General features: G+C 41.4%; 1 protein-coding gene across 6 annotated transcripts in view; it reads right to left on the bottom strand.

Annotated features, from left to right (window-relative positions):
* The window catches only part of slc8a1b (solute carrier family 8 member 1b), a 302,343-nt gene that overhangs the window by 14,229 nt on the left and 269,764 nt on the right, over window positions 1-18,350 (bottom strand). For all 6 annotated transcript variants that reach the window (XM_043687168.2, XM_043687171.2, XM_043687170.2 and 3 more), the window contains one exon: window positions 9,740-10,015. In XM_043687168.2, coding sequence (XP_043543103.2) covers window positions 9,740-10,015 — 276 coding nt within the window. The remainder of the gene's footprint in view (window positions 1-9,739; window positions 10,016-18,350) is intronic.

Below are 18,350 nucleotides of genomic sequence, written 5' to 3'. Positions count from 1 at the left end.
GATCATGGTCGATTACCCAACTCAGTAACTTATTCCGGGTTTCGCCCCATATCCTTTGGCCCCCGATGAACAGAAGCAAGTATTGGCGTTGCCTTAGCTATGGAATTAATATGCTGCAGGCACAAATTGTCCAAATTTTTCAGGCTATTCTCTTAAATTAGGCTGACTTTTCTATATTTGTCAGCTTTCCTGCTGTCACCCTTTCATTGAACATGGCTCCAGCTTTTGGCATACTTGACACAAATGGTGCTGAACATTATGCAATCATCAGTGAGTATCCCCGCTTCTGATCTTACGATGGAGGGAAGATCACTAATGAAGCGTTAAAGATGTTTGATCCAAGATACTATCCTGAGGAATTTCTGCTGCAATGTTTTGGGACTGAAATAGTTTAGCTCTAGCAGCCAATGCCATTTTCCTTTGAATCTGGTACCCAACCAATGGAGAAATTTCCCCCCAATTCCAATTTTGCCAGGGTTCCTTGATGCCACACTTGGTCAAATTTGGCCTTGATGTCAAGGACATCACTCTCACCTCATCTCTGGAATTCAGCTCTTTTGTCCATGTTTTAACCAAGGGTGCAATGAGGCCAAGAACTGATTGACCCTGGCAGAAAGTAAACTGAGCATCAGTGGGCAGGTTTTTTGTTTGGAAGTGACACTTGTATGCGTTGCTATCAACCTAGTTATGTATTGTTGATCATCAGTAAATTATATAAGTAGCCCCTTCTATTACTTTGTTGATAATCAAGAATAAATCGATTCAGCAATAACTGGTTAAGTTAGGTTTGCCCTACTTTTTTTGAACAGGATATACCAAGGCAATTTCCCACACTGTCATATAAATGCCAAATTGTGTATAGACAGTTGATTCAGTTATAATCAAAACAGCTTATTCAACAATAACACAATCTGAAATATTAAGGTTCAAAAGTTAACTTCTGCAAGCAGCAGAGATGTTTATCCCATATTAATGACTTTCAATGACAGTTTACTAGCTGCCTTAAATGCTGACACAGCCCCTTTTAAAACACACTCCAATGCATACATGTGCCTCCTCTGTGAAGAACCATGTAAAATATTCTTTTGATAATGTTTTTTGCAGAATTCATCATTTTGATAGATCTGTTGAAAAAAAAATTCTTGTGAAGACCTGTATAGCTCAACAATTAATCATTCTGAGTTGACTGTAATTATATTTCGTTTTAGTATAGTTTGCTAGCACTTCTTCCCTGGGGAAGGTATCCAACACATACCTGACTCCAATCTACAATTTCAAAAATGTCATTACAAACAGGTACTTTAAGGCATGCACTGAGAAAAATAATCCGGTGAGCTATACTTAATGTTAATATAGTAGAATCATACAGTACAGAAGAGGTCATTTGGCCCATTGAGTCTCTGCTGCCAAAAATACACTCCTACCTACAAGAGTCCCAATTTTCCAAATAAGGCCCATAGCCTTGAATGTTCTGACATTTCAAGTACTCATCCAAGTACTTTTTAAAGGTTGTGAGGTTTCCTGCCTTAATTACCCTCCCAGGCAGTGCATTCCAGACCCCCACTACTCTCTGGGTGAAAAATGTTTTCAAGTTCCTTCCAAATTCCTGCCTTTTACTTTAGAAGTGTGCTGCCTTGTTCTTGTCCCTTCTTTTAAGGGAAACAGCTGCTTTCTATTCACATTGCATATGACCATCACAATATTATGCACCTCTATCAGGCTCCCCCTCTCCCCCCAACATTCTCTGCTCAAAGAAATCAAACTGAGCATTTCCAGCCACTCTCCCTAGCTGAAATGTTCCTCTGCACCCCCTCCAGTGCAATCACATCTTTCTTAAGGTCTGGTGACCAAAACTGCACACAATATTCCAGCTGTGCCTTCATCAAAGTTCTGTTCAGCTCACATACAACCTCCCTGCCCTTACAATCCATACCATAACTGAAAAAGGCAAGCATCCCGTTAAGGGGAGGTATTGGCCTAGTGGTATTATGGCTGGGCTATTAATCTAGTAAATGCAGGTTATGTTCTGGGGACCCAGATTCAAATCCTGCCATGGCAGACTGTAGAACCTGAATTCAATAAATATGAGTCTAATGATGACTATTAGTCAATTGTCAGCAAAATGCATCTGTTCTTTAACTTGCTTCGGGGAAGGAAACCACCATCCTTACCTGGGTTGACACACATACGACTCCAGACCACACCAATGTGGCTGACTCTTAACTGCCCTCTGGGACAATAAATGCTGGCCTTGATCCTGTGAATGAATTTAAAAAGTCTTAACTACCTTATTACCCTGCCCTGCCACCTGCAAGGATCTATAGACAAGCACCCCAGATCCTTGTATTCCTCTGAGTTTCCGAGTGTATTGTCATTCACTGAGTATTTCCTTGTTACCTTTTTCCAAAGTACATCACCTCATTTTTATCAGGGTTAAATACCTTCTGACCAATCCATCTGTATTGTACTGTAACCTAAGATCTTCTTTCTCACTGTCAACCACCCAGTCAATCTTTGTGTCATCCATGAACGTACTTATCATCAACATCACCCTTTGTCCTATATCATTGTTATATATCAACATTATCTCATGGGAATGTGGATCTACCTATAGCACATGGACTGCAGAGATTCAAAAAGGCAGCTCACTACCACCTTTCGCATGGTTAACTAGAGATGGAGAACAAATTATGTCAGCAACACACACATCCCAGTCAGCAACACACACATCCTATGGATGAATTGAAAAGAAAGCTGTCCACTGCGGGCTATACCACCAGATATAGTGGCTGCTGGCTGTAATGTTCCAGGAACTAGATCTGTGATCGTTGTTGGCTCTCTCTGGACTCAGGTGAGTGAAGGTGGGATGTAGATTATAGGGTTGAGGGTCATAGGAAGGAGGGGGTAGGATTCAGCGATCTCATCGTTGACTATAATTCTAACCCCAACAGCCTCAGGCATACAGAATGTGAGAGACAAGCCATAAGGGTATTGGAATAGTCAATTTTAGAAGGAGCAAACGCTTGCACGAGAGTTTCAGCAGAAGAAGAGCTAAGACAATAATGGAGTTGGGCGATGGATTAGTGGCATGGATTAGTGATTTCAAGCTCACCTTAGAATCAAATATGACAAAGTTACGAAGCATGTTCATGAGCCTGATACCTAAATTGAGCAGTAGTACTCCCAGTGCACTTGATTACAAAGCTTGCTAAACTTTATTAAAAGTGTTCTAAAGCATTTATCCTGTCTTTGAGAATTAGTATTCTTCCCATTCAGCCATATAGGTGCACTGCCTCAACCTGCACAGGTATTGGGATTGGCATACTAGGGTGGGAGAGAGAGATTAAGAGATGGAGAGGCAGAATTTCAGAGAATACTTCAGAGTACTCAGAATAAGATTATTGCTAGTATAAAGATAAATTCTAAAGGGAGGTCTCATCATCCATGAATCATTAAAATATTTTGGAAAACATAAGAACTTAGGATAGGCAGTTCAGCCCCTTGAGCTGTTCCGCTATTCACAGATCACGGGCAGATCTGTGGCCTAATTTCACCAATTTGCCTTTGGTCCATGTCCCTTAATACCTCTGTTCAATAAAAAATAATCTATCTCAGATTTAAAATAAACAACAGATATAGCATCCACTGCTGTTTGTGGAAGAGAGTTCTAAATATCTACCAATCCTTGTGTCTAAAAGTGCTTCCTAATATCTCTCCTAAACAGTCTGGCACTAATTCTCAGACTGTGGCCCCTAATTCAAGAATCCCCAACCAATGGCAATAGGCTATCTTTATCTAGCCTATCATTTCCTTTTAATATCCTGAAGACTTCAATCAGATCACCCCTTAACCTTATAAATTCCAGAGAAGACAGGCCTGATTGGTATAATCTCTTCTTGTAACTTAATCGCGGAAGTCCAGCTATCATTCTTGTAAACCTATGTTTTACTCCCTCCAAGGGCAATATATCCTTCCTAAGGTGTGGTGCCCAGATCTGCTCACAGTACTCCAAGTGGGGTCTAATTAGGTTTGGATAACTGCAGCATAACTTCTGCATCCTGTATCCCAGTCCTGTAGATATAAAGGCCACCATTCCATTAGCTTTCTTGATTATTTTCTGCACCTGCTTGTGACATTTTAAAGATCTATGCACTTGAACCCCCAAGACTCTTTGGACATCCACTTAATACCCCGATCTATCCTTTTATGGTCTAAAATGGAAAACCTCATAGTTGTTTAAATTGAGATCCAGCTGCCACACTTTCACCCATTCAACTGGTCTATCGATATCCCTTTGTAATTTTATGCTATTGTCCACACGACAATGCCACCTAAGTTTGTGTATTTTAGTCACCTCTTCAAAAATTCAGAGAGGTTTGTCAGGAATGACCTACCTGTCTTGAATCTACATTAGCTCTCCCTGATTAACTGAAAAAATTCAAAGCATTCTGTTAGCCCTTTCAGGGGTATAACCTGGTTTGGTATTGTATTAAATGTTTCTTTAAACATCCTCCACTGTTCTTCTGTTGTTTTACCCATTAGTAGATTTTTCCAGTTTACTGTGGATACTCTCTGTCTCATCTTATTAAAGTCCGCCTTACCTAAATCTAAAGGTCTAGGAGTTGATTTATGCTTTTCACTTTCAAACGCTACACTGAGCTCAATCATAATTTGACAAATATGTTTACACACAATTAGGTTACCAATTAAATCCAGCTCATTACTAAATCCAATATTGTTTATTGATTTGTTGCATCCAGGACACTCAGATGATGCTGTGTCTTTAAGAGGTTATTTTGTTCTAACGTTTTCTTAAAGAGAAGCTTTAAGACTGAAGTCATGAGCTGTCTAATTGGAAAACCAGTAAAGTAAACAACTTGTGAGGTCTGGGGTTTTATTAAAAGTTGGAACAATAGAAGCAGGCTCAGCAGGTCAAGCTCCCACAGAACCCAGATCTTTAGTTGGAGCTTTCAGTATCAGAAGCTGCTGGGGTTGTGAAAAGCTGCCAAATCTGTCTTTGCTACTGCTGAAAGCTGGAGTTGTCTCTCTCTCAGAATTATCTTTTGATACTCTTTCCTCGATTGGAGAACTACATGTGGGACAATGTGTGTTCTGAATTTGCCTTTTGCCAAGACTGTGTTTATAAGATGTTACTATATTGGAACAGTTAGCCAGTAGTAGGATGGCACAGTGGCACAGTGGTTAGCACTGCTGCCTCACAGCACCAGAGACCTGGGTTCATTTCCCGGCTCAGACGAAGCTTTCTGAATTGACAAACAAGTTGATTTTGGAGTAGCTTTTGAGAATAGGGGAGATAATTGTTGCAATCCTGTAATCTTTGGAAATAGCTAAAATCAACTGAAAATGAAGCAGCTTGAACATGAAAAGGAAATGACCATTTGGATACAGAACTGGCTCAAAGGTAGAAGACAGAGGGCGGTGGTGGTGGAGGGTTGTTTTTCAGACTGGAGGCCTGTGACCAGTGGAGTGCCACAAGGATTGGTGCTGGGCCCTCTACTTTTTGTCATTTACATAAATGATTTGGATGCGAGCATAAGAGATACAGTTAGTAAGGTTGCAGATAACACCAAAATTGGAGGTGTAGTGGACAGTGAAGAGAGTTACCTCAGATTACAACAGGATCTTGATCAGATGGGCCAATTGGTTGAGAAGTGGCAGATGGAGTTTAATTCAGATAAGTGCGAGGTGCTGCATTTTGGGAAAGCAAATCTTAGGAAGACTTATACATTTAATGGTAAGGTCCTAGGGAGTGTTGCTGAACAAAGAGACCTTGGAGTGCAGGTACATAGCTCCTTGAAAGTGGAGTCACAGGTAGATAGGATAGTGAAGAAGGCGTTTGGTATGCTTTCCTTTATTGGTCAGAGTATTAAGTACAGGAGTTGGGAGGTCATGCTGCGGCTGTACATAACATTGCGTGCAATTCTGGTCTCCTTCCTATCGGAAAGATATTGTGAAACTTGAAAGGATCTTCGGAAAAGATTTACAAGGATGTTGCCAGGGTTGGAGGATTTGAGCTATAGGGAGAGGCGGAACAGGCTGGGGCTGTTTTCCCTGGAGCGTCAGAGGCTGGGGGGTGACCTTATAGAGGTTTACAAAATTATGAGGGGCATGGATAGGGTAAATAGACAAAGTCTTTTCCCTGGGGTGAGGGAGTCCAGAATTAGAGGACATAGGTTTAGGGTGAGAGGGGAAAGATATAAAAGAGACCTACAGGGCAACTCTTTCACACAGAGAGTGGTATGCGTATGGAATGAGCTGCCAGAGGAAGTGGTGGAGGCTGGTACAATTGCAACATTTAAGAGGCATTTGGATGAGTATATGAATAGGAAGGGTTTGGAGGGATATGGGCCAGGTGCTGGCAGGTGATTGGTTGGGATATCTGGTTGGCATGGACAGGTTGGACCGAAGGGTTTGTTTCCATGCTGTACATCTCTACGAGTCTATCTATGACTCTATGAACAGTGTGAATTACAACTGAAAGCAGAGGAAAAAGAAATGGAGAGGAAGGCCCTAGCAAAAGAAAGGGAGAGATAGAGAGAGTTTTTGAACTTCAGAGATTGGAACTGAGAACTTGAAGGTGACGGAGGTAGAGGTGAAAGGTAAGAGTAGTGATGAGGAAAGTGTTGAAGAGCAATCCCATTGGAGCCAAAGGCCTGGTTGGAACCTGTTCAAACATGTCTAAGCCTGATTTTGGTGAGAAAGGTATAGAAGCTTTTTTCATTTTATTGAGAAAATGGCTAAACAAATTAAATGGCCCATGACCCATGTGGGTATTGTTGATTCAAACAAAGTTGGTAGGTAGAGCTCGTGAAGTAATTGCATCACTATCAGAAGAGGTATCTGGGGTGTAGGATAAGGTGAAAAATAAGTGCTTTTGAGCTGGTAACAGAAGCCCACAGACACTTCAGGAATCTAAGGAGGGACCCTGGTCAAACATACATTGAGTTTGAAACAATCAAACAAAGTAATTTTGATAAGTGAATAAGGACATTGAAAATAGGTCAAACATATGATGCTCTTAGACAATTATTTTGGAGGAATTTAAAAATTCATTTCCTGAAGTAGTGACAACTCATGTGAAAGAGCATCGTTAAAATTGCAAAATTAGTAGCAGAAATGGCAGATGATTATGAGTTAGTTCATAAATCAAAGTTTATATTTCAACATCAATTTCAGTCTATAAGGGATATAAGTTGGGGAAAGAGAATCCTCAGGTTGTAAACACCAGGTTATAGTAGAAAGTGAGGACTGCAGATGCTGGAGATCAGAGTAGAGAGTGTGGTGCTGGAAAAGCACAGCAGGTCAGGCAGCATTCGAGGAGCAGGAAAATCAACATTTTGGGCATAACATTTTGCCTATGGACCTTCATGTCCAGTATTTAGGAAGTACATTAGAAGCATCATTAAAAAGTACACCATTCACAAAGGATACGAAGAGTTCCTAAGCATCTCAGGCACAAAACTACTTTGTGTTGCATGACAGCATTTATGAGTATTGTAACATTGTAACCATTAAGAACCGATTGCCGTGAAGCATTAATGTGTAAAACAACATGCAAAATCCTTTCCCATGCTGTAAACACAAAATTCTTGCTAACTAAAGCAAAATACTGGAGATACTGGAAATCTGAAATAAAAATAGAAATGCTGGGATTATTCAGAAAGTCTTTCAAGTAGGACCATGCAATCGATACAGCACAGGAGGTCATCCTACCCATTATATCCATGCTCCCTCTCTCTGAGGGTATTTCAACATTTTCTGTTTTTAGAAGGTATATTGCAGAGAGGAGCTTCAGGAGGGAGGAGACGGTAAAAGGGGATTAACAGCTGAATATGGTAATGGAGTCATTAAGGACTGCAAGGAATCATAAACACCTGGAGGATCCTTAGACATGAGCTCGAGGCTTTAGTTCCCACATTCACGACAAACGAGGAAACAGTTGCAGGTCTCTAAAGGTTGAGGTTCAGGGCCGTTTAATGGGGGCATTTGTCAGCAGGACGTATGCATGCTGGCCATCTTTATAGGAAGAAGCGAACGCACACTCTTTTACAAAAGTTTAGTAGAGAATTTACACTTTGAAAACTGCAATCAAGAGAAATGTTTGTCTCTTCTGAAGTTTCAGACTTGAAGTAACAGTGGTTACTTTTTCACAGGATATCATAACAGCAGGATGTTCAGGCAGAAAACATAAACAAAGCATCATGTCAAGATCTGCAGAAGGCTGTGGAAACCAAGTCATTGAGTGCCTTTAAGACAGAGATAGATAGTTTCTTGATTGGTAAGGAGGTCAAGGGTTACAGGGAGAAGGGGTTGAGAAACATATCGCCATGATCCAGTGGTGGAGTGAACTTGATGTGCCATAATGGCCTAATATTGCTCCTATATCTTATGGTCTATTGGTTTGTCTCTCTTGGAATATTTGAACTATGAACTGAATACAGAACTTTAATTGATAAATTGTGTCTGCAATGCCAGTCCATTTGGGAACTGACAGACATAAATGTCATCAGTGACCTGGGTTTAGTTGTGTTTTTCCTTTCCAAAAGGAGAATTAAAAACAAGATGAAATCACCTCTAAATTACAGAAAGGCCATTTCAAATTAATTTTCAAAAAGATTCATGTAAATCTAGAACTCACTTCCTGAAAAATGCTGTGAACGTCAGATCTTATTGATGCTCTGAGGACTGAGATAGATAGATTATTTTTTGAGATGAGCTTATCAAAGGGTATGGAACAAAGATTGTTCTTATGTTCGCTTCTCCTAGTCTGTGATCCAAAATACACCTGACAAGCAGTACCCTATAAACACCAGTGTTAAAGTCACCTTCAATATTACACCAGCAGCACATCTCAGCAACAAGGTCAGTGAAGAAAGATTTGTTAATAAGACAAAACAGAACAGCAGAGAGACAGAGAAAAAAAGTAAAATAGAGAGAGTACCAGCAGAAAGAGCGAGATATGACAGGGGGAGTACCAACACACAGACAGGTAAGAAAGAGAATCTATCCTTAGACATGTTGAGATTTGTGGGTTTCATCAAAATAAATAAAACCCAGATAGTCATATAACTAGACACAATTACAGGATGAGCACATTAACTATGTGCTGTGACAGTCAAATCAAAGAACTGAAGTTTGGCTAAAGTGAAGATATGTTATAAAATCTCTGGTTGAGCAGTTTATTTATTTATATATACTATATAGGTGTGCACTCTCATTGCTGGAGATATGCTGCAAAGATTTTGATGTGGGCAGGATGATTACTACTTATTTCAATGAAACGTATTTCAGATTTTTGGTATTTATCGGTTTTCTTTGATTTTGTACAAGGCATTGACTTTCCAGCAACTCTTTCACTATTTCATGGTATTTCATCTTACAACTGAATAATAAAAATCAAATTATTGGAGATGCTGGAAATCTGAAAAAGAAACAGAAAATGCTTCATTAACGCTTCAGGTCAATGAACTGTGTTCTTTCAACTATACTTGGGAAAATGTTGAGAAGATACTTACAATTCAGGATACAAATCTAGATAATATTTTAAATCGTAAATTGAATTACTGAATTTTTAATTGACAAAAATTGTGAACAACTGCAAAAATCAACTTTCTTGTCTGCAAGTTTAGAATAAACACTTGCCTTGCAAAATTTAATTGGCAGCCAATAACATTTGAAGTATTAAGATTATTCAAAGAACAAAGAAACGTTTCTTTACCTGGAACAGAGGTTCCCAATGCAACAAACACTACTGCAGTAACAGAGTCCTTCAGTCCAATGGTACAGCCAAAATGGGAAGCCAAGTCACCAATAATTGCAGTTAGGATGCCAATCATACAAATGGAAACTACAAAGCAGGCCCAGCCATTCCAGTACTCCGTAGGAGGTACAATAGCAAATAGAACTTTCCAGAAGACAGTCAGAAAGTGCATCACATAGTCAAAGCATGAAGGCAGTTTCTCCTCAGCACATTCATCGTCGTCGTCATCTTCTCCTGAAATAAAATATCAGAAGATTTTTAATTAAAACCAAATTGTTTCACGAAGCAGTGCCTGTGGGGACATCACACGAATATAATAAGCATCAACATCAATAGACTCAGAATTCTGTATCACAAATGTTTCATCATTAACATGAAAAGATTTTGAAAAACATACTTTGTTTTTGTGCTACATGCTCTTTTCACAAAATCACAGAATTGTTACAGTGCAGGAGGCTGCCATTCAGTCCATAATGCCTGCGCCGGCTCATTAAATGAACATCATTACTTAGTGCCAATCTCCTGCATTTTCTATATCCCCTGCACACTATTTCTATCCAAATAATCATCCAACACCATTTTGAATGCCTCAATTCAAGAACAGTACAAGTAAATTCATTACACAGAACAGCCCGAAGTATCACAAATATATGGTAGAATTTCAGACAATTGAATGAGAAGTTCTTTGGATCAATATGTTCATCATTATCATGTGATGCTTGAGTTTTCTTTTTAAAAACAGATTAAACTTTTCTAAGAGTCAAAGTCATATTGGAGCTGGTGTTGAGGTTTAATAAATATACGGCAAGGAATTTCTCTCTTAAATCCTTTAGCATGTGTGTAATGTTCTTTTTATAGAAAAGAGAATGCATTAATAAGGTAAATTGAGTCCAGGATCATGTTCCAGGTAATTCAGATATTCCCCTCAGTTTGCTCAGAGAATCAAATCAAAATGCTCAAGAGGCATGGTTACTGCATAAATGTGTACATGACATTAAGGTTGTTGTTAGGGATTTAACAGCATCAGTACAAAGGCAAACAGACACTTTTAGATTAGATTCCCTACAGAGTGGGAACAAGCCCTTTGGCCCAACAAGGCCACATCGACCCTCTGAAGAGTAACCCACCCAGACCAATGCACCTGACACTATGGGCAATTTAACATGGCCAGTTCACCTGGCCTGCACACTTTGGACTGTGGGAAGAAATCAGAGCACCCAGAGGAAACCCCATGTCTCCGTGCAGATTCCACACAGTCACTCAAGACTGGAAATGAACCTGGGTCTCTGGCGCTGTGAGGCAGCAGTGCTAGCCACTGAGCCACCATGCCACCCTAGTTATACTGCTTTCAAATTGCAAAACATTACACTGTAATGTATAAGCTATAACTTGAGAAGTTAGAGTAATCACTATCCAAAGTTGCTTTGAAGACACAAAACTGTAATAATAGAAGTGTCTTCGACTGCAGACTTATCAGAAATGATTCTGCAACGTTTCATCATCGTATACTCATGTGAATTGTATTGCATGTTCCTGATATTTTCATTGTAGCCCTTGATCTTATTCTTTACCAGAAGTTTCTTTTCAAACAGTTCAACAAAGACAATACTAACTGCCTTATTTCAAGTGGATTCTGCTTTTCTGAGCAATATGAAAGACAAATCTTTCTTGAAACTTCCTTGTAAATAAATGTTTAATTCCATTTAAAGCATGCTTGCCGCATGTTCACTTTATTGCTGGTTGCTGCAAGATTATTCGCATTCAACAGTGTTGGACCTCATCCCCCCATCAGCTCTGGATGATGTGTTCCTGTATAGGGACATGCATAGAGACCTATAGATGCAATATTTATGGTGTCACATTGTTGGTTGTAGCATTTCTGATTGCTCTGATTTACAATTTGAACCTTCAGTGGCATTTGTGCTCTGGCCTGAATCAGGGATACAAATACAGCTCATCATGGGGATCCGCGCTCTAAATGGACCCAGGAATATTGTATTTTGAGCAATGAGACATGGCCGGGGAGAAGAGGGCAAATACCCCTCCCAAAATGCCTGGGGAAATTCAATCATGGGGGATCAGTACATTGGGCAATCAGAATCTTTGAGGAGCTGCTCTCCAAATTATAGGCTAGTTCTCTCCTGTGCTTGTTGCTAACAGGCTTACTACTGATCAAACACAAGACAGAATAACACTGTGATGAGAGGAGCAGCAGGAAGCCACCTGGTTGTGGTGGGGATTGAGATGAGGGCTGGGGCTGGAAAAGTGGGGCCAGAGAAGCAGGACATCAGCTGGAGGAACCAGGGTTGAAGAAACGGTAACAAAACAGAAATCTGTGGCAGTATCTGTGGAGAGAAATCAGAATGAATGTTTCAGGTTGAGTAACCCTTCCTCAGAACTGGTTCTGAGATCAAGACCTGTTGAGCTTTTCTAGCAACTTATGTTTTTGTTTCTGATTTACAGAATCCAGTGTTCTTTCCATTTTATTTCATAGAATCCTGACAGTATGGAAACAGGCCCTTCGGCCCAACAAGTCCACACCTACCCTCCGAAGAGTAACCCACCCAGACCAATTCCCCTGCTCTATATTAACTCCTGACTAATGCACCTAACCTACACATCCCTGAACATTAAGGACAATTTAGCATAGCCAATTTACCTAACCTGCATATCTTTGTGTTTGTGCAAGGAAACCGGAGCACCTGGAGAAAACCCACACAGACACAGTGAGAATGTACAATCTCCACACAGACACCTGAGGCTGGAATTGAACCTGGGTGCCTGGTCCTCTGAGACAGCAGTGCTAACCACTGAGCCACCATGCCATCCCAACATCTGCTGAAGGAACAGTGTTGGGGCTGGACTAGAGCTGTTGGCTGACCTTGTAGGGATTGTGAGAGTGAAATAGGGAGAGGCAGAAGAAGTTGGAAGTGGGGGGGGGGTGGGTGGCTGAGGCTTCGGGCATCGGGAGGAAGGTTGGGAGGAAGGCTGTGGGGTCAGTGAAAGTAGCTTAGGATTGGGGGTGGTGAGACAGAGGAAGGTAGACTGAAGACAGAGAAAGAGGGAGGCTGCAAGGTCTTAGTGAGTTTGCAAGTGAAGTTGAAGTCGTAAGACATCTGCAAGAGGGTAAGCAAAGAAGGAGACTACAAGACTGGAAGAGTGAGCTGTATTGTTTAAGCACATTGCGAGTGGATAGGCGTTATTTCAGACTGGTCTGGAAGACTGTGACAGAGATAAAGAAACTGGGAGAATGGAATGGAGTCCTTACAGGGAGCAGGTTGTGAGGATGTATTGTCCAGGTAAGTGTGGGAGTTTGATGGGTTTGTAATGGATACTGATGGCCAGCCTATCCCCATATATGGAAACAGAGATATTGAGGAAGGAAAGAGAGGAGTCGGACATGAACCAGATGAAGATGAGAGCGGGGTGGAAACTGGGTGAAACTGATGATTTCTTTCAATTCTAAAAGTGAGAAGGAAGCATTTCCTTCCTTCCAGTTATGTCATCATTGTACTGTAGAAAGATCACTTTTTTTGCTCTCAGTTCTGACGAAAACTCACCAAACCTGCAACATTAATTGAGGTTTCTTCCCACAGCCTTGCTTAATTTCACCTTCAAGTTCATTTTTTTTGTTTCAAATCTACTGCATCTGCAATTTCATTTTGTTTTATTTTATTGAAAATACACTCCCAGCAAGAGGTCAGAGAGTGAAACTTTTCATGTAGACAAGAAAGCATTTTGGTATCCCTGGGCTTTTTTCGCAATTATTTTTTTTTCAGGTCCCTGCTGTGGTGAAAAACTGTGTTAAAATAGCTGTCAATGACATCTTAAAATATTCAAATTCACAAACCACCTCAGGCAGCCAAAAGCAGTTAAATCTGAAAGTTAATGGATTGGAGCTACCCTCATGAAGTACTGCCACTTTTAACCACCCACCTGCTTTTTGAATTTAATATACAAACCCCTACCCCAACCCCGCCCCCTCCCAATGTTTTTGTAACATTTTGACTTTCCTGATTTCTGAATTTGGAAAACATGATAATCTAACTCAGGTTAATCATGGGGTTCATAATAATTGTACCATAAAAAGACAGGAATTTTCACTGCTGTTTACTATGACTCATTTGGCGGTAGAATCATGTGTTGTAAGAACATAATGAAGTAGAATTAATTACCATCTGAATCAAAAGTTTGTTGATGCTGTAACAATGTGAAAACCCAATGGCCGTATTTTCATCTGGTTACATGTGCAAGTGGCCAAATTGCTGAAAGAAATTAATTTTCTTCCACACTTCACATCTTGCACCATATACCCTTTTCTGCAGCTCAGAAATACTTTATGTTCAAAATACATCTTGAATGAGAAATAAAAATTGCATTTCCTCAGTCATACCATTTTCATCTGGGGCTTTGGAAATCCATAAAAGACCAGCAGGTCTAAGAGTTTGTGAAAAGTATGCAGCACCTACTGAAGGGTTGGGAATATTTGGAAAACAAATGCAAAATGTTTTCAATTGTCAATTATTGTTGTCAGGTGTTGGATTGTAATGTAAATTGTTTTTGTTCTTCTTTCATGAAACGTGGATATTGTCAGCAAGCCGAGCATCCATTTTCTATCCCCAAGTGCCCTTGAACTGAATGGCTGGCTTGGGCAATTTCAGAGGGCAGTTAAAAATCAACCACATTGTTATGGGTCTGAAGACACATGTAGCTGAAAGCAGGTAAAGGTGACAAATTTTCTTCTCTGAAAGGCATAAGGGAACCAGATAGGTTTTGCATGGAGAACAGATGTGCTTTCTTTAAGCAATAATTCATCGCAGACATCTGTTCTATAAAGGTTAGTTGATCTTTACTTTGGTCAGATTTGTATATTTGTTAATATGCTTTACAGCGTTTTTCAATGGAGAAAGCACAAATGCAATGAAAAATTTTATAACTGCCCCAGCAGTGGGTGCTGGCATCTCTCTTGTGAGCTAATGGATCTGGGTGATAAAAATAAACACTGGTTTTGACACTCGAAAAATGTCTAACCATGTGAGCTCTTACATTGCTTGACAGGAACTTTGGTTTAAAACAGAATTGAGCATTCTGTGTTTTCCCTTGCAGGCTAAAGTATACCATTTGAATAGTTGCAGCTATTATCAATGATCGGCTGAGTTTCAAGTATTAATAGGCTTCAGCACCGTAGCTATGCCACTATTCTGAGAATAGATGATAGCTTCAAGAAGTCATAAAGTCAGATTGACCCCCTTAATGCAGTTTCTGATTTGTTGACAGAATAAGTGTTTTCATGAGGCAGAATGTTTAATTTCTTAGCATCAATAAGATGGAGAGCTTTATAGATGGAAAAGTATATTAGGGAATATAAATTATTTTCCATTGATATTGCATGGAGTCTAAAGACTGCATACCAGGATAGTAGCTATGAAGGTACATGCAAGGCATAGCGGTTATAGGTGTTGGCATGTGTTGAGGGAACATCCACATTATTCACACACCCCAACCAGCTCTCAAACTATAACATATCCACAAAATGAGAAGACAAAAGGGCTTATGGTGTCACAAGGAAGCTTGGGTTGGTAACAAATGCGCTAAACTTAAGTCTGGATAGTTATATAGGGACGAGGGCTGAGTCAGCTAGAGTGAACTGGGAAAGGGATTTGGCAGAAAGACGATTGAGGAAATATGGCAGACTTTTAACAAAACAGTTCATGACTAACAGCAAAGATATATCCCTGTGAGAAAGAAGGATTTTGGAAGGGGATAAAATGACCATGGTTAGAACATAGAACAATACAGCACAGAACAGGCCCTTCGGCCCACGATGTTGTGCCGAACATTTGTCCTAGCTTAAGCACCCATCCATGTACCTATCCAATTGCCGCTTAAAGGTCCCCAAAGATTCTGACTCTACCACTCCCACAGGCAGCGCATTTCATGCCCCCACCACTCTCTGGGTAAAGAACCCACCCCTGACATCTCCCCTATACCTTCCACCCTTCACCTTAAATTTATGTCCCCTTGTAACACTCTGTTGTACCCGGGGAAAAGGTTTCTGACTGTCTACTCTATCTATTCCTCTGATCATCTTATAAACCTCTATCAAGTCACCCCTCATCCTTCGCCGTTCCAACGAGAAAAGGCCTAGCACTCTCAACCTATCCTCGTACGACCTATTCTCCATTCCAGGCAACATCCTGGTAAATCAACTCTGCACCCTCTCCAAAGCTTCCACATCTTTCCTAAAGTGAAGCGACCAGAACTGCACACAGTACTCCAAATGTGGCCTAACCAAAGTCCTGTACAGTTGCAACATCACTTCACGACTCTTGAATTCAATCCCTCTGCTAATGAACGCTAATACGCCATAGGCCTTCTTACAAGCTCTATCCACCTGAGTGGCAACTTTCAAAGATCTATGAACATAGATCCCAAGATCCCTCTGTTCCTCCACCTCACTAAGAACCCTACCGTTAACCCTGTATTCCGCATTCTTATTTGTCTTTTCAAAATGGACAACCTCACACTTGGCAGGGTTGAACTCCATCTGCCACTCCTCAGCCCAGCTCTGCATCATATCTAAGTCCTTTTGCAGCCGACAACAGCCCTCCTCACTATCCACAACTCCACCAATCTTCGTATCATCTGCAAATTTACTGACCCACCCTTGGACTCCCTCATCCAAGTCATTAATAAAAATTACAAACAGCAGAGGAGCCAGAACTGATCCCTGCGGAACTCCACTTGTAACTGGGCTCCAGGCTGAATATTTACCATCTACCACCACTCTCTGACTTCGACCAGTTAGCCAGTTTTCTATCCAATTGGCCAAATTTCCCTCTATCCCATGCCTCCTGACTTCCCGCATAAACCTACCATGGGGAACCTTATCAAATGCCTTACTAAAATCCATGTATACTACATCCACTGCTCTACCCTCATCCACATGCTTGGTCACCTCCTCAAAGAATTCAATAAGACTTGTAAGGCAAGATCTACCCTTCACAAATCCGTGCTGGCTGTCCCTAATCAAGCAGTGTCTTTCCAGATACTCATAAATCCTATCCCTCAGTACCATTTCCATTACTTTGCCTACCACAGAAGTAAGACTAACTGGCCTGTAATTCCCGGGGTTATCCCTATTCCCTTTTTTGAACAGGGGCACAACATTCGCCACTCTCCAGTCCCCTGGTACCACCCCCGTTGACAGTGAAGACGAAAAGATCATTGCCAACGGTACTGCAATTTCCTCTCTTGCTTCCCACTTGTTATTATCCATTACTTGATCAATTAAGTAATGGATAATAACAAAGTTAAAATAAATTAACCTACACCATAGCAGAGATTAGTAGCCAGCAGAGGACTGGGCAATTTTAAACCCAACAAGAGATAACCAAAAACATAATAGAGAGGGAGAAAATAAACTATGAGGACAAACTAGCAAGTAATATATAAACCACAAGCAACAATTTCCTAAAATATATAAAAAGGAAAAGAAAAGCCAAAGTGAACTTGGGTAATAATAATAGGAGAAATTGAGGACTGCAGATGCTGGAGATCAGAGCTGAAAAATGTGTTGCTGGAAAAGCGCAGCAAGTCAGGCAGCATCCAAGGAGCAGGAGAATCGACATTTCGGGCATAAGCCCTTCTTCAGCAATGAGGAAGGTGTGCCAAGCAGGCTAAGATAAAAGGTAGGGAGGAGGGACTTGGGAGAGGGGCGTTGGGAATGCGATAGGTGGAAGGAGGTTAAGGTGAGGGTGATAGGCCGGAGGTGAGTGGGGGCGGAGAGGTTGGGAAGAAGATTGCAGGTCAAGAAGGCGGTGCTGAGTCCGAGGGTTGGGACTGAGACAAGGTGGGGGGAGGGGAAATGAGGAAGCTGGAGAAATCTGCATTCATCCCTTGTGTTTGGAGGGTTCCTAGGCGGAAGATGAGGCGCTCTTCCTCCAGGCATGGTGTTGCCATGGTCTGGCGATGGAGGAGGCCAAGGACCTGCATGTCCTTGGCGGACTGGGAGGGGGAGTTAAAGTGTTCAGCCACGGTGCGGTTGCGTTGGTTGGTGCAGGTGTCGCAGATGTGTTTTCTGAAACGTTCCGCAAGTAGTAGGCCTGTCTCCCCAATATAGAGGAGGCCACATCGGGTGCAGGGGAAACAGTAAATGATGTGTGTGGAGGTGCAGGTGAATTTGTGACGGATATGGAAGGATCCCTTGGGGCCTTGGAGGGAAGTGAGGGGGGAGGTGTGGGCGCAAGTTTTGCATTTCTTGCGGTTGCAGGGGAATGTGCTGGGAGTGGAGGTTGGGTTGGTGGGGGGGGTGCGGACCTGACGAGGGAGTCGTGGAGGGAGTGGTCTTTCTGGAATGCTGATAGGGGAGGGGAGGGAAATATATCCTTGGTGGTGGGGTCTGTTTGGAGGTGGTGGAAATGACGAAGGATGATACGATGTGTCGGGAGGTTGGTGGGGTGGTAGGTGAGGACCAGTGGGGTTCTGTCCTGGTGGCGATTGGAGGGGCGGGGTCCAAGGGTGGAGGGGCGGGGTTCAAGGGCGGAGGAGCAGGAAGTGGAGGAGATGC

The sequence above is a fragment of the Chiloscyllium plagiosum genome, unplaced genomic scaffold, assembly GCF_037043375.1.
Source record: "Chiloscyllium plagiosum isolate Xiang-an unplaced genomic scaffold, Cpla_swu_hap1 HiC_scaffold_3, whole genome shotgun sequence".
Lineage (NCBI taxonomy): Eukaryota > Metazoa > Chordata > Chondrichthyes > Orectolobiformes > Hemiscylliidae > Chiloscyllium > Chiloscyllium plagiosum.
Note: the sequence above shows the minus strand (reverse complement) of the source record. Positions and strands in the feature narration are given on the sequence as shown.